The sequence below is a fragment of the Dermacentor andersoni genome, chromosome 1, assembly GCF_023375885.2.
Source record: "Dermacentor andersoni chromosome 1, qqDerAnde1_hic_scaffold, whole genome shotgun sequence".
Classification (NCBI taxonomy): domain Eukaryota; kingdom Metazoa; phylum Arthropoda; class Arachnida; order Ixodida; family Ixodidae; genus Dermacentor; species Dermacentor andersoni.
The window spans coordinates 355,728,254-355,745,168 of NC_092814.1; the positions used below are offsets into that span (position 1 = coordinate 355,728,254).

The 16,915-nt window shown below is 47.9% G+C and overlaps 1 protein-coding gene and 1 pseudogene across 1 annotated transcript in view; one reads left to right on the top strand and one right to left on the bottom strand.

The window, feature by feature from the left end:
* LOC126516769 (nose resistant to fluoxetine protein 6-like) overlaps positions 1-16,915 on the bottom strand; it is a 105,834-nt gene that overhangs the window by 28,914 nt on the left and 60,005 nt on the right. The window contains exons 3-5 of the mRNA XM_050166874.3: positions 7,152-7,351; positions 2,990-3,098; positions 1,918-2,014 (exon numbers count right to left, since the gene is read on the bottom strand). Of these exons, the coding sequence (XP_050022831.1) occupies positions 1,918-2,014; positions 2,990-3,098; positions 7,152-7,351 (406 nt within the window). The remainder of the gene's footprint in view (positions 1-1,917; positions 2,015-2,989; positions 3,099-7,151; positions 7,352-16,915) is intronic.
* Positions 4,806-4,980, top strand: LOC126516964 (U2 spliceosomal RNA; annotated as a pseudogene).

The window sequence follows — 16,915 nt, forward strand, 5'->3', positions numbered from 1 at the left end:
ACCGAATCTCGTAGCACCTTCGAGTGCTTGCTTAATCATGTAATAATGTTCAAACACAACTCCACATCAAAAAAACGTTCCAGGACACCTAAGCACTTCTTACGGGTTGTGAATGCGAAAGCATTAATGCCCAATTGAACGCCGCTAAGCGGCCCTTCGTGCCTTGCGCTGCGAGTAGTGTACCACAGAGGTATGTGGTGCTCGAGCCAGCAAGCAGCAGCAGCCTGCGGTGCTCACGCCGCATGCCGCCGAAGGAGATACCGAGGAAGCAGCCTCGTTGGGGGTGATAGGTGCCGAACGCGCGCCGGCTTCCGAGAGCGAGGGTGACGTGGCGTCGTGGCAATGCCCTCTCCCCTCAGGCAACGCCTGGCATCCTAGCGAATCAGCAGGTGTTCCCTTTCGCCTGCTCTGCTAATAATAATATGTTTATTGTTTAATGTACAGACACATTTTAGGGCCTGCGAAAGCCAGTCGGGCCAATGACGCCGGAATTTGGCAGGGTCAGTTGAAAGCGGCAGAAAGCTGGGGGCTCGCGAGTCGAGAAATGAATGTCTACGCGACAGAGAAACATCCCCTGATTGTACCTGCTCGCAAATACGTCAACTAGATGCGAAGCCAAGATGAAATCTTAAGAGCCCTTCATTGGGCACTTCTAACGAGTTCGTAAATCGTACATTTGTGTCTTATAATACTTCGCAGCTCATGCTGCGAGGCATGATAACGAATGAAAACATATACGGGGTGTTTAAGCGACGAATGTCTCACACTATATATACACAAATACGTAAATGATAGTGGATAGAAAATGTCAATTCTAGCTGGTCAAGAACACTGGTGAACATCGAAATTTGTTCGATTGCCCGCCGTGATGGCGTAGTGGCTGTGGCGTAGCGCTGCGAGGTCCAGGGGCGCGGGATCGAATCCTGGGCTGCGGCGGCCGCATTTCGATAGGGGCGAAATGCAAAAATGCCCGTGTACCGTGCATTGGGTGCACGTACGCAGAACCCATGGTGGTCAAAATTGATCCCGAGTCCCACACCTACAGCGTGCCTCGTAATCGTATCTTGGTTTTGTCACGTAACACCCCAGAATATAATTTCTTCAAATTTATTCGACATTCACTGGCAATTTCACTAAAGTGAGCAAAGTGAAGAAGCAACAGGTTTATTAAAAATTAAATTCGTGTAAAAAAATGATCTGATTATGAGGTGCGCGGCAGTGGGTGGGGAACTCGCGATTACTTTTGACAACCTGCAGGGGGATTCTTTATGCGTGCATCTAAATATAAGTGCACGAGCGCTTTTGCATTACGCCCCTACTGAAATGCGGCTGGGATCGAACCCGCAGCCTCGTGCTCAGCAGCACAAATCCATGGCCACTGGGTATTCTCGGCGGTTTCTTCCGTCCGAATCACCTCGGAACACGTAAAAAAAAAATCCCTAACGTCTCGACATTTTAAACACGGTTAAAGACAGGGGCGGGCGATTGATATTCCAGGAAAACATTTAACTTCGAGATATGGGGTTATTCGATCATGCGCGCTCTGCTCGGTACTTCGCTGCATTTGTTCACAGTGAGCGTCAGAAGCCCCAAAAATAACGGGTATAAAACGGGAGTCACCTTTCATTGGTTTGTTCCTACTTTCGTAAGTTTCTTTTTTTTTTATGAATTCTTACCGTCCGTACATACAGAGGTTCGTTCGTTCGTTCGTTCAAATGTGCATATCGTACAAGGAGCGCAGCCAGAAAGCAAACCGCAGGAGCTAACAATCGAGTGCCTCTTACCAAATACTGAAACATCTGAAGCAGCGCATGCGGTTGATATCGGGCAACCCCGTAGACAAAAGCCGTTGCGTGAACCAAAAACTTCATAGTAATGACAATTACTCAGATGTGCAGCTGCAGAAAGTTTCCTTACGTGACTGAAAGAGCTGGAACGTTGGAAACGTAGGGCTCCTGGCTAGGCGAGCAGGCTGTAGAGGTCGCGTTTACGCCTCGGTCAAATGCCTGAACGACTGAAAAAAAAAGGAAGGAGAGTTACAGCCCACTATCTCTTTCGAGATTTTACGATTCATCAATAGATTGCGCTACACATTGAGGACATCGTTTCTCTGTCCATCTGAACTTCTGCTGAGCTAAAGAGTGTGTACCGGCTAAGAAATGGCCCTGCAGAACATTTAGCCGCAACGGAATGCATTCACAAAGTGTGTGTTCTGCATCGACGGCTATCATGAAACAAGCTATACTCGCGGCAAGCGAAAGTTAAACACATGCATTGTTTTATTTATCATTTACCGTCCCCAGAGACCCGTTTAGGGCGATTCCAGGTCGCTGCCAGGGTAGCGTCCAGTGAACGCGTCCAATGACCAATGACCTTCACGTGACCTTGTGGAAGCCTCGTGACCCATCCGACAGCTGGACAAGCTTCACAAATTGTGGTGAGCCCCTAATTCTTATATTAATCAATTAATTAAGTAATAAATAAATAAATAAATATATAAATAAAAGCTATACTTTCGGCTACCTTTCGAGAATGAAGTGATCGAGTGCTGATAAGCGTTAACCTTTACATAAATACATATCGTCACAGGTTTTGAGAACGTGTATTTCTCGAAACTGGTGTTAAGCAAGTTATTTCTGCTAAATGCCTGTGACTTCATCACTGGTCGGCTGCAGTTCCGAATTTCAGACACGCACTTTAGATTGTTCAATTACAAAGCTAACTAGTAAATTTTGTAAATTAGCGAATATCAATATGCCGTTCCCCTTGCAAGTACTATTTGCTCATTCAAATAATGCAGTTGGTGTGACAGAAATGTAATTTCCCTCACAGGATATATTTATTAAGTCAGTTTCCATATCAACCCGGAACAGTTAGTTTGCTGTGGCCTCTTCCATAGCGCCGCTGTAGCAGTTTCGGTCGTAAGGGTCCCCACATATTACGTATGTATTGCTATCATGGTGCTCATTATCCAGGAGGTGACACTTACACTCGGCGGCCAGCTCTGTGATCTCCTTCTCTCCGCAGGTGGACGGTACGCAGAGTCCGAACCGCATGCTATTGCCGTGAAGCTCATTCCACAGGTACTCTGGAAATCCCTGCGCGCGAAAGAAAATATCCCACTTTTGTGACGATGGCGACGGAAAGGCATAAACATGAAAAGAAGTGAAGGCGCCCAGGCACGAACCGCTTCTGTCTGCGCGGAGCTCACTTACGCTTCAATTCGGGCACAATATTGGTGTCCGGCATTAAGTTTTGTAGCAAAATTGACAATTGCAATGGACGGCATTCTTCTTATTTTTTTTTTTTTTTTTTGGGGGGGGGGGGGTTCTTCGTTTGTACGACTTCAGGGCGGCGCGATTGCGGCCGTCAGAAGCCGTCAGTGAACCTAGTTGTTGACAGGGATTATGTCAAGAAAGGCTGGAACAAATAAAAGCTCGAAATATGAGGCTTTTAGAGCATAAGTCATCACAATATCGGCACCTACTCGTCACAGCTGTTTCGCTTCGACCAGGGCCCGCAATATAGGTTCACGCTGACCCGAGCAAAAACCCTGGATGCATTTTTGGGGGGCATTTAAGGGCCGACTTACGCTCAATACGCACGGCCTTCCGCGCACCTTCCGCACGCGTGCGCAGGTGCGGAAAACTGCACATGTCGCACACAGATGCACAAATTTCGGCTTACACTGCGTCGCCAAAAGCAGTGCAAACCGAAACTTCTGCACCTGTGTGCAATATGTGCCACTTTCCGCACTACCGCACGCGTGCGGAGGCCGTGCAGATTAAGTGCAAGTCGGCCTTAACGCTGCATTGCTAACGTCGGGTTCCTCGCTTTAATGACAGCCTTCACCGCGCACAATGCGATCGTGTGGAATGGGCACCGAAATAGGGTTCTTGGCAGCTGTCGAAACGCCATCAGTGAACGCGGGTAACTACTGAAGCTGCAAGCTACTAAACAACCGCTACTTTCACGTGCAACTATGCCAGTCTTAATAAGCCTATTGATGGATTAACTAGAAAACGCCACGTGAAACAGACGCTTCAAGGTGTGTTGGCTCTGTGCCTTCTCATACAGCAAAGCTATCGTTTTCAAGAATAATGAAAGTATAGAGCGGGAGTGAATTCTTCAAATATGGTCACATGCTGTCAGATACCTTTCCCGTCACAAGTTACGCAAATTTCATGCATAATAAAAAAAAAATCTTCGTGAGGCCGAAATGTTTATTATAGTGCTTCTTAGCGAGATCCTGCTTCTCGTGCCTCATAAGTTAACATTACCTGCGTGTAAACATTCCAGCGTCATAAAACGTGCAGAAATACGTTACATTTGCCTAGATGCTCCTGTATTTTTTTATTTTTTTTTGCGCTACCGAGGTACTCATTCTGACCTTCTCACTGCTCACAACTACTGAATGGAATTTTTTTAGTGTAGCATTAAATTTATTACAGCCACACGTCGTATGCCGATCACAAGCTACTGCATAGGCGTATCAGGATGTTTCTACTGTTCGTTTCTCCCTTAGATGCATAAAAAAATTACGAACCATTCTACTCTGCGGATCGAGGTGGATGACCAGCGAAGCGGTTTAGCACACGACGAAGAGGTGACACAGGATTTTGAACAAAGGTACGAACTTGTTTACCGTGGCTTTTATATGCATTCGCGTGGACGACGGGTCTGCCACCCCGAGAAGCAGGGAGAAACTAGACGCGCGTGACGTTTCGACGGGACCGCCCCCACTGGCAAGCGGAAGGAAAGGAAAGTAGGTACGCAAGCGCTTGGAACGCCGACAACGAGAGGGTATGGATGACGTGGGTGAAAGTGTAGTACATGTTCTTACCATCTTAATATCTGATACGGGTTCTATTTGGACCCAAGATATTAAACTTATTTTTGCAAGCTGGCGGAGTGCTTGAAACCTGCTTCACCTCCACCACGGGTGGGTATTGCACTATCTCAGGGATCGACCCACGGTTTTTTTCACACGCAGAAAAAACATGCACGGAACCCTAGCCATAACCAGCTTCTTTGTATAATGTTTTGTCACATAAAGAGTTGTCCAGAGGGAAGCTTCATGTTCGAGATGGTACAGAAACCACCCTTAAAGCAAGCTGCACCTAAAGCGCCCAGCTATTAGAAGAAGCCGAACCTCGTTGAAGAAGAAGATGGAAAGATTGCGCTGCCAGCTCTCGCTGGCACACAGACCAAGTCTCCTTGAAAGAAGGCGGAAAGTCAAAGGCAGCAAACTTGAAAAAGGACAGAAAAATGGCAGTAGAAGAGGGTGAAGGAGACAAGGAGTAGGAAAGGGATTGTGCGGAGATACTGCTATAAATGTGGGTAATAAAGGAAGCCTGAGGCCAGTCTAGACGAGAAAAGAAGTACAAGAGGGCAGAAGGAAAAGCCCCACTAATGCCATCTAACAGCAGCAACCAAGAAACGCCGAACGAATGTTACTGCGGTTTCTTACGCCATCCTTAAGGAAACTTTCGTATGCGCAGGCTGGTCAATGAACTTCTTGGGAAAGAATTGACACACGTAACTCTTTTAGTTATTTATGTATTCGAAAGGCTCACGCAATAGTAAGCGCCGATTGCGTGCAGATGTTTATTGCAGATAGAAGAACACTCGGATGTGGCAATTCTGAGACGAATTCGGTAGCCTAAACCTTCCAAATTTTAAGCTCTGTTTTCATGCTGGGTATGAACAGTCATGTCATTAAATTTATTTGTCATCATCATACACGTGTTGACTTCACGACGCTGACAACGAACTGTCGCGGACGTTGACCCGCCTCTGACTGCTTCCCTCTGTTCCAGCTACCAAGTGCCTGTCAGTACAGCAGTTAGTAGCCGGAACGCTCGTTCAGGGCTTGTTCTATGGTATTTGTGTATCTGTGTGTCCCTGTATCAGTCGCGCTGTTTGAGTACAGTTCTGAAGATGAACCAACTAGCATTCACCGAGATGTTGCCAAGACAAGCTGTTTATAGAGAAAAAGATGAAATAATAATTACGGCGTATAAGCGCCAAAGCTTCAGGAGTAAAAAAAAAATTGTAAGTTGGCTCTTGATAGATCGATACATGCTTTCTTTTATTTTTATTTATGCAGATAACGGTGTATTTCGTGGATATACGTAGATTGTGCTGTTCGGCAGCAAGGCCATGCGGTTCAACGTGAGGTACTACAGTTCGCCAAGTAGTAGCTACTGGTAAGATCTCGACCGGGTGGGTGGGTCTTCACTGCAAGAATCAGGAGACTGCGACAAAGGCGGGCACTGTGATGATGAAAAACAGAATAATGTATTAGCTTTAGTGGTATAAGGTTGACTCTATCGAGTCTCGAACGGCTCTGCCTAACACGGTGGTCAGGACGGCCTTAAATAAACCCCTCGCGTGCAGTCGTTACAATCGGTGGAGAGGTCGGTTCCGAAAGGGTCATTCACTTCTCGTGGTCTTGTAATAGTCGAAGCCTGTTTGGGGTTGCGCCCATGGAGGTGTCAGTGCCTGCGTGTTCAGCGCAGTCTTGTGTCCGCTCGTGAAGTTGTGAAGTCGACGGCCTCCGCCCATTCATGTCCTGCTGGTTACCCGTGTCAGCTCAGGGCGTGGCAGGGGCCACAGGGGCGACGCTTTCTCGGGGATGAGGGCAATTACGTCGACAGGGGGAAAGCGAGCTGGAACGTGTCCCACATTTGAGAGGTCGAATTCCAAGACGATGACAATACTACGTTTACATGAACCCGGTAACGTCGCGCCGAGTTGGCCTGCAGGGTTGGAAACCGGTCGTCGGGTTCGTGTAAGCGCAAGCGGGTAGGGGCCAGGGGAGCGTCGAGGCGAGTTCAGTCATCCGGCCTTCAAGGGGCGAGGTGACTCGCCCAACCCGTTCGGGTGACTGGCCCAAGATGTGTGTTAAACACGGTCGGGTTAGGGTCGGTCAGCTCGTCTTTTGACCCGACCTGTGCTCGCGTCGAGTTCGTGTATAAACGAAGCGTATCCCCGAGGAAACTAATCGCGCCCTGGGCCAGTTACCGAAGCTCAAAGCTAGCGAACGACGTAGCGTATACACAAACAGAGAGAAGAGGGACTTCGTATTATTTTATTGTGTTGGTCGTGCATTTAGCTGGTTTTATGCAGTTACTTGGACTAAGACGCACCTTGGGCGGCCACCGCTGGGCGTTTGCGAAGCTGACGGTGGCCAGGCAGTAGGTGCTGGTGAAGGGCGGCACTTGTGACTCGTTGGAGGTAGCCGTGCGGCGTCCTGGCTGCAGCGCCGCGATGCACTCCGAGTAGTAGCCCAGGAAGGTCAGGCCTCCGGTCAGCACACCACTCTCGGGTTTGGCCGTACTGTCGAACACTGCAAGTGCGCAGAACAAGTGCTTAGAGCTCGAACAGCCCACTCTTCACTAGCTTTCTTTCCTTTTTTCTACACGAGTCTTTGGAAAGGCGGGACAGTCTCATAAAACACCACCGTACTTAGTAAGATGCAAACGAGCGCTTCGTTGTTGCCAAGGCGATATAGCCAGGCAAATGAAGTATACCATAACGCATTCAGACAGATGGGCTTTCAAAAAGGGCGTTTCTGACCATACCCGACTCATTTATGTTTCAACACTGAATTATTTCTTGTTTGCTTTTCTTCGGGTAAAACAAAACCCACATTTGGATGAGCGGGCGTGGCTTTGTCTTGATTAACACAGCGCAGACACACGGATTAAAAAGAAAGAAGCCTGTCCCATTTGTTATATCTTTCTAATGCGTGTTTATCTTTGCGTTGTGTTAAGTTTCTTTAGGTAGTTTGGCAAACCAACACATGGCGGTCACTTCAAAACCCCTAAAAAGCCCTAATGGCGTCAAAAATGAAAACTAAAGAGGCCGCCATCAGCGACATCCTAGATTGAGAGAAAGAAATTTGGTTGGAGGCGTTAGCTCACAGCTAGACACCTGGCTTGTTGCTCCAGACGTAAAGAAAGAAAAATAAAACGAAAAAAAGCAAATAATAATGATGATGATAATAATAATAATAATAATAATAATAATAATAATAATAACAGTAATAATGTAAATATAAATATGGAAAATGCAAGATGCCGCCACTATAGCCTTCGCATCTTCGAAGCGCCGTCATATCCAAGAATGAAAATATTCAGCGGCCAACAGTTAGTTTAAAGTAAGGTTTTAAAATAGTTCGGGATGCGAGTACGACTTCTAAATGTGTCAAGGCCGTCACATTGCGTACACTAAGGAAGCATGATTCGTCTGGCCTTATGGTAAGCACCTAAATGGTCTCGTGGCTAGAAGCAAAAGGAAGGAAAAGTGGGGGCAAGCAGCGAAGCGTTCTAGAATACTAAAAAGGCCGCTCTTCACCTTAGACGGACTGCGCGACGTTAACCCGCTTATCCCAGACAACTGTAATGTCGGTGCACATTGTCCATGGAAAATCGGAGCGGCTCAGTAGTACAAGGTTCAATATCCGACTGCGCCAAATTCAGAACAGAACAAGTGACCAGGGCGACAAGGCGACCATTACTCTTTATTTCTGTTCCCAAAAGCCTCACACTTCTTCGTCTTCAGGAGCACGTTCTTCGCTTCTTCTTCTTCGACTAGGCTACAAGTAATACAGAAGGCAAAACAAAGACATGGCTAACAATGCACAAACGCACACACACGCGCACAAGAAGGACGCACAAAGAGACACACACTGAGAGTAAGTGAGAAAGAAAACAAGGAAAGGTGGAGAAGTTAACCAGACGGTTGGCTACCCTGTGCGAGGGACGGGGGATGAGGGACTGAAAGAAAGAAAGTAAGTTCACACCCACAATAGCAGATACAGGCTGTCTGTAAGCGTCTTCGCCCTTCTCTTCGACCGTTTGTACACTCGGTGCGTACCTTACAGTCTGCGCTCCTGCAGTGCTCTCTCTATCTCCCTTTCTTTATCCCTCTTTTTGTTTCTCTCTCACTGCAGGGTAACAAACCAGACATCCGTCTGGCTAACCTCTCTGCTGTTTCTTGCTTCACTTTCATACAGCGCCCCTAAGCCAGTGCTTGCGCATCATCATCAGCCTATTTTATGTCCGCTGCAGGACGAAGGCCTCTCCCTGCGACCACCAATCACCTTTTCGTGCGCCAAGCGATTCCAACTTGAGCTTGCAAATTTCCTAGTTTCATCGCCCCACCTTGTTTTATGCCTTCCTCGACTGTGCTTCCCTTCTTTTGGCACCCATTCTGTAACTCTAACCGTCCACCAGCCATCTAACCTACGCATTACATGGCCTTTCCAGCTAGATTTTTTGTTCTCCTAATGTCAATTAGAATATTGCTATCCCATTTGCTCTCTGATCCACACCGCCCTCCTAACGTTACGCCTAACCTTCTTCGTTCCATCGCCTCCTTAGGCGGTCCTTAACTTGTTCTCGAGATTCTTTGTCAACTTCCAAGCTTCTGTCCCATATGTTAGCACCGGTAAAATGCATTGATCGCACACTTTTCTTTTCATTGATAGTGGTAAGCTCCCAGCCAGGATCTGGCAATGTATGCCGTATGCACACCAACCCATTTTTATTGTTCTGTAAGTTTCCTTCTCATGAACAGGGTCGCCGTGAGTAATTGACCAAGATAAACGTACTCCTTCACAGACTCTAGAGGCTGACTGGAAATTCCGAACGCTTGTTCCCTTGCCAGGCTATCGAGCATTATCTTTGTCTTCTGCATATTAATCATCAACCCCACTCTTATACTCTCTCTGTTAAGGTCCTCAATCATTTGTTGTAACTCGTCCCCAATGTTGCTGAACAGGAGAATGTATTCTGCAAACCGATGGTTGCTGAGATATTCGCCCTTGATCCTCACTCCTAAGCCTTCCCAGTTTAATAGCTTGAATACTTCTCCCAAGCATGCAGTGAATAGAATTGGAGAGATTGTGTCTCCTTGCCTGACCTCTTTATAGCTATTTAAGTATAAGTGGAGAATCAAGGTAGCCGTGGAATGTTTGTAGATATTTTCCAAGGTATTCACGTATGCCCCATGTACTCCTTCATTACGCAATGCCTCTTTGACTTCCGGTTTCTCTACTCAATCAAATGCCTTTTCATATTCTGCGAAAGCCATATAGAGAGGTTGATTGTACTCTGCAGATTTCTCGATTACTTGATTGATGACATGGATGTAATTCATTGTAGAGTACCCCGCTTACGCAAAGCGACACCAAAGTGAAAATACTAGAATTAACATGACGCGTGCATTCGCGCGAGGTCACCGGTTCTCACGTTTTATAATGCGGCCCCATAGGGCACCGTCATGAGGTGTGGTCGCGGCGCCCGCTACAGTTCTATATACGCGCTGTCTTTCTTTTCGCCCTTCTCGCTTTCTTTTTCTCGCGTCTCACAAACTGCTCCACTGCGCGCAACGCTCGGTAGAGCGCGCGTAAGTCAGGAATGCGCGGTTACAATGAAAGAAGCGACGCTTCTTGCCGGTGCACATTGCCTGTCAGCAGGACAGACCGGCGGCCGAGGAACGGGCCATCCATTTGTAGTGACCCCCACGAAGCTTTCATTTTCTCCTCTTTTGCCTTTCACCGCGCATTCTTTTTTTTTTCTTTCTTTTTTTTTTACGTGCATTCCGGGTGGGCTCTTCCCACAGGAGCTCCTGCTGAACCCCAGTAGTGGCCACACCAAACACCGCGCGAGCTCCTCAATGGTTCTCAAACTCGGGTCACCCGGAGGTCTTCGACCGGTGTGGTTTGTACGTCGGCTCGCTTCCCGGTATTCCCGCATCGAAGCGTCCATGCGAGCCTCCCGCAGACGCTGTCATCCCCTGCGATTCATGCAGCGGGGGAGGAATGCCGAGACGGTTAGGGAAAAAATGAAAAGGAACAAAGCGGCCGAGACCGACGAGCGGAGTGCGGAACGAAACTGTTCTGGATCGAAAAAAGAAATGAAATGGCGAGACGAATGAAAAAGAAGGAAAAGAAACAAGATCAAATCAATTTTTGCATGGGTTGTTTACGTTGTCTACGAACCTGCGGGACACGTTTTCCCCAACCTTAACGCTTTTTCTCTTTTATTTATTTTTTCTCTATGTCAAAAAGGCGCCACGTCGCCAGGGCGTACTGTGCAGTAAACGAGAAGAGAAAAAAAAAAGTAGAGGGGAGGGGGAAAGAAAGGGAGGCGTCCTCCATCGGGGGAAGAATGAAGGAAGGTGAAAGAAGCCGCAACGTCCCTTCTGAATGGCGCTGCACCCCCGCGGCCCAGGCTGCTCACCACAAACCCACGCTATGCGTGCGTGCGCGTAAACAGGGTATCCCGCACTACTCCTTGTGCGCCTCCCCCTTGTGCGCCTCGTTGGTAACGCTCGCATGCCGACTGCGAGCGGCAGCGCTCTTTCAGGGGATGACGCTCGGCCGTTCGAGTGACCGAGAGAGCACTGAAAAGCAGGGATCTGTGTTGACGCTGTTTGGTCGCCGGCCAGCCACTTGCGTGTTCCCGTGTCCCTCCCTCGCTTCGAAAACACGCACGCACACACGCACAAACACGCAGGCACGCACACACAGTACTTGCCTTTATGTACATTATAGGCAGTGGCGTAGCCAGAAATTTCGTTCGGGGGGGGGGGGGGGGGGGGTCACTTTGCAGCTCGGCCTTCTCCTTATAGAAATAGTCGAGGGATCAAATACGTCAAACAATAATAAGAACTGCGTTGCCATTTCCAAAGGTGCTGCGAACGAATTCAAGACAAGTATGCATTTTTTCGTAAAAGAATATACTCGTATGTCTCAAAATTGTGCCCGAAATAACTGATATCAATGCTTCCATGTTTTCTGTTATTTAATAACTGAAGCAAATGTCACACGAATTTCAGAACTATATCAGTCTGAAACCAGCAAAGCAGTGCATGCCGCTGATATGAAAAATGTAAAGGCCATGAAATGTACTAGTTGAGGATAAATTTTTTAATGAACATTTGTTAGCCTCCCGGCCTTTCTCTCACTTGCATCTCTCTCTCTCTCTTTCTCTGTCTCTCTCTCTCAAGAGCTTTGTTTACATTTTTGTACATATGCAACGACCAGGGCAAAATCTCAATGACGCTGTCCTTTGTTAGAATGTATTGCGCAGGAGCAGCTGTCACCGCTTGTGTATTGCGAGTAATTGCTCCGAAATTATAGTCGCAACAGAAAGCAAATATAAAAAGCAGTAGTTGTGAAAAATATACGAGGGCGAGTCAAATGAAAGTGATCCAATACGAATATATGACAAACGGGGTACTTTATTTAAAAGTAGTCTCTGAGCATTTAGACATTTGTCCCACTGACTAAGGAGTCGCGTAATTCCCGTTTCATAAAACTCCTTGGGTTGCTGCTTCAAAAATCTGTCACTGACTCTACTGATCGTCCGACACGAATCTGGTTCCCTTGAGCTGTTTTTTCAAATGCTCCCAAATGTGGAAGTCGCGAGGCGACAGGTCTAGGCTGTATGGCGGATGTTTCAGCGTTCCCCACTTGAACTTTGCCAGTTTTGTATCAACCACATCAGCGACGTGGGAACGGGCAATGTTGTGGAGCAGGATGATCCCATTGCTCAATTTCCCACGTCGTTTGTTCTTGATTGCGACACGCAGCCGATCCGACGTTTCACAATATCGGAAACGATTGATAGTCTCTCCAGGTTTAGCAAATTTGATCAATAATGGCCCCTGACGATCGAAAGAAAAGTCAACAACACCTTCCCGGCAGAAACGATGGTCTTTGCTTTCCTTCGGAATGGTGTATTCAAATGTTTCCACTGTAAGCTTTGCCGTAGTGTTTCAGGCAGCAGCGGCACCATGATTCGTCCTCGGTCACAATTGCAGACAAAAAGTCGTCACCCTCATCGTGATACCGGATTAGATGAGTCAAGGCAGCGCCGAACTTCTCCGCCTTCTGGCGGTGGTTCAGAATCTTGGGCATTCATTGCGCACACAAGAGCCGATAACAGAGATGTTAATGAATTAAGGTGTGAACTGAACCGTGCCTTATGTTCACACGCTCTGCCAGTACATCGATGCTTATCCTCCGTTCTTGTCTAATCAGCTTTTGCAACTGTGTTGGGGGTGTTTGCACGGTGGCTTTGGCCCGGCCATGGATCGTCTTTGCAACTTTCACGACCTTCTTTGAACCGTTTGCTCCAACGCTTCACAGTGGCCAATGAAATGAAATGTTCATGGCACACGGCAGCCATACGGTAACTGACCCTAAAGCGGGAGACACATGGTGCGATTTTGGGTGCGATCGGTCGTACGACCATTCGCATCGGCAGCCGCACTCAACGACTTCACAAGGCTTCAACGGCCCTTTCAACATACCTAAGAAGGCAAGGCCTGCAGAGCTTTCCCCTGAGAAATGTGCACTCGTTGCCTTTACTCGCAAAGTCATGGCCCCGTATGCTTTGCGGATTAATGACCAAACTGTACGACACAGACGAACGCACTGCTTTCTTGGCGTCATCATTGATAGGGACTTGTCTTGGAGCCCTCACGTCTCGTAGATGACAAAGCGTTTGGCCGCCATCGTGGACCCTCTTGCATTTCTCGGCGGGAAGTCCTGAGGCGCAACAGTACCATCAACGTTGCAACTATATAAAGCGCTGTTTCTGCGCTTCCTGCGGTGCAGTTTACCTGTACTAGGAAATACTTGCACTACAAAAAATATCCGCAAACTTCAGAGTGTGAAAACACAAGCATTCAGAACTTGTCTCGGTCTCCCCAAAACTACCTCATCGATTGCGACAGTGCCCATTGCTGGGAACACTCCTTTTACAGTCTATATAAATACAGATGTCCTGAGAGTACACATCCGACACCTGACTCCGATTCCCTCACACCATCTTGCTTGCTTGCCAGCAAAGAGGCCACATTCTACTTTTGCCAAAAGCGTTGTAAGACATCAGTCCTACTTGCCATCAAAATTTACGCCCGCTGAACAACTAGTGTCAGATGAACAACGATGAACAACTAGCCTCAGAATTTCGACATATGTATCATCGCAGCCATGACAAGGGACACAACATAATCTTTCAATGGCTTCCAGGACATTGCAGCATCAGCGGGAATGACCACGTCGACGAAGCCGCCCAATCTGCACATGAAAGTGGTCAACGTGTCTTGATTCCGCTTTCGCGAACAGACGCTGTGGCTGGGCTGTGACTGATGTCCCGTGAATGTACTTTGCCTCTGTGGGACCCGAACGCTTTCACCATGTGTCGTTTGCGTTCGTTGTCTTCGGAAATGCGAATGCACCTACCGCCTGGGTTACCACGACGTGAACAGACCATGCTGTACCGTCTGTGGCTATAGCGTTGCATTTACGAACTCGTATGCTTTCCTAATTGGAATGGCCAACAGCCCCACGTGCGCCACATGCAACATCGATGAGACGCTCGCTCATATTATCTGCGTCTGCCCGCGATATAGTGCTCAGAGACAAGTGCATGCTGTGCAGAGTACTGGACCAGTTGGACAATCGTCCACTATCAGAACTGAAAGCTTTAGGTCAGTACTCCCACAGAACATCCACACTAAAGGCCTTACTCGCGTTATTAAAGTTCCTGCGGTCTGCGGGGCTTCACGATAGACTGTAAGAACGCCGCCCCCTACCGCTCTGTAGTGTACGCCGTTTCGTCGTGCTCGTCTCTGTTTCGTTCTATCTTCCTCTTCCGCTCTCTTTCTCTTTTTATCCCCCCTTCACCCTTCCCCCCGTGCAGGGTAGCCAACCGGAACTGCCTCTGGTTAACCTCCCTGCCTTTCTGTGCATCATTTTCTCTCTCTCTCTAGTTGTATGCTCCGATATACGACTTTAAGAAAGTCAATGCACCTTTGGAGTCAAATGTTTATAACAACATTAAATCCACAAAGTTCCGGAATTGAAAATCGAAAGCACGACTTGGGAGATGTCAATGCACCTTTTGCATCAAAATGTTACGAGAACTTTATACCCATAAAGTTTCAGAATTGAAATCCAAGCGCTCCGTAGATTCCGCGGCCTCCGCGAGATGCCGAGACGAGCCCGCTCGCCAACAAAACGCCCTTGAAACTTTGTGCTCGGTGGGGCGCTTTGCGTTACGATATGTGACTCCCGATGCATGGGCGTTGCCGCGAAATACAGCCCGATTTCGCAATGTTCGCGCTGAGAGGTCTTCTCGAGCATGAAAAGCACATTCTAGACAAACTCCAGCATGATTTCTGGCGCGGGGGTTGTTTTGGTCGGTGGTGCATGACAGCATGAAAACATTTCGGGGGGGGGGGGGGGGGGCTGAAGCCCCATAAGTTCCCCCCCCCCACCTAGCTGCGCCCCTGATTATAGGCAAGTCAACACGTCAACCGTTCGAGTCCCCATGCAGGAGGAATCCGGGACAAGTTTTATCTAGGCAACCCCTACAGTAGCACCGACGAACGAACAGCAGGACCCCGGGCGAGAAGTGAGGGCACGAATTTCGGATGGCCAAATTTAACCAGTTGAAGCTTAAGCGAAACGTCATGCTGAGTTTTAGCGGAACTATGCGACGTAGCATCGCAAAAAAGCAGCAGGTTTCTGCCGGCATGATAACTGAATTTAAATATGTCCCTAGAATTTTAGAGAATTAGAAAATTAGCGAAAAATTAGAGAATTTTAGTGCGTCCGGCATTGCGGGCGGTTTGCCGGATGAGCGGGGGCATAAACGTGAGCGGCAAGATTGGTGGCGCCAGCTGGTGGTGCAGTGCTCAACCACATAAACACAGAGCCAATTACTATATTCTCCTTAGCTGCTGGTGTAAATTTTCGACGGCAGCGTAATCGTGTTCATAATTACACCGCTGCCGAAAATTTGCACCAGCAGCTAAGAAGAATATAGTAATTGGCTCCGTGTTTAGGTGGTTGAGCTTTGCACCACCAGCTGGCGCCACCAATCTGGACGATCGCGTTTACGCCCCGGTTCATCCGGCAAACCGCCCGCGCTTGCCGGAATACCGGAAGCACTAAAGTTTTCTATTGACCTATACTGCTCAAGTTGAGCATCGGATTATTTAAAACATCAAATACCGGCATGCTAAGAATCAGGATATAGTACCACGGATGCAATGGACACCAAGCTGTCAGCATAACTGCCTTAAGAACGGTTGAAAAGTAGACACAGCATAGCTCGTAGAGTAATTGTTTTTTTTTTTTTAATAATTGGAAGGAAATGAAAGCAAGGAAAATTACTGCCGACCGCACTGCAACTGTCTAGCTGCATCTGCTGGCACTTGAACGGTGGTCAGCACTGGACGTGGGATAGAGGGGGAGGGGAAAGGGAGACAGGACAGACTAGGATAAAGGAAACTATTTACATAATGTGCAGCGACTCTATAAATAAATAAATAAATAAATCCGGAAATTATGTTCTTGAAACTACACCGCCTAGCTAGTGAAGGCGCAACGTTAAAACTCGTCTACCTTAGCACAGGCGGGAGGGGTGGAGGGGGGGGGGGATAAGAAAAATTGCGTCACACGCCGATCGTGCCTTTCGGCAGCGGGAAGGTGTCGGCGCTTTGTATAGTCTCACTCCATTCTGCCCAATGTACGCAACGTTTTTTCTCCGAAGACTTTCGTGAATACGTCTCATCAGTTACCGCGTGGGGCAGCAAAGCGGCCGCAATCGTGGTTAACCTCCGTGACCTACCCTCACTTTCACATGTTGCGCGCTTCCAATATTTCTTTACCCACCGCCCGTTGCCGGGTTAACTGATTCTGCATGCAACACAACCACTGCAGAAACCACGGACCAGACGAGCGTCGAATATGTGGTTATGAATTGGTTAAGGCCGCATGCCAGGTAAGTAGACAAAAAAAAAACTGCGTAGAAATGTGGACAAAGTGCTGTGCTCGCGGGCTGTAGGGAACAGCGGCCGTGGAATCGTTCGTGCTATCGACGAA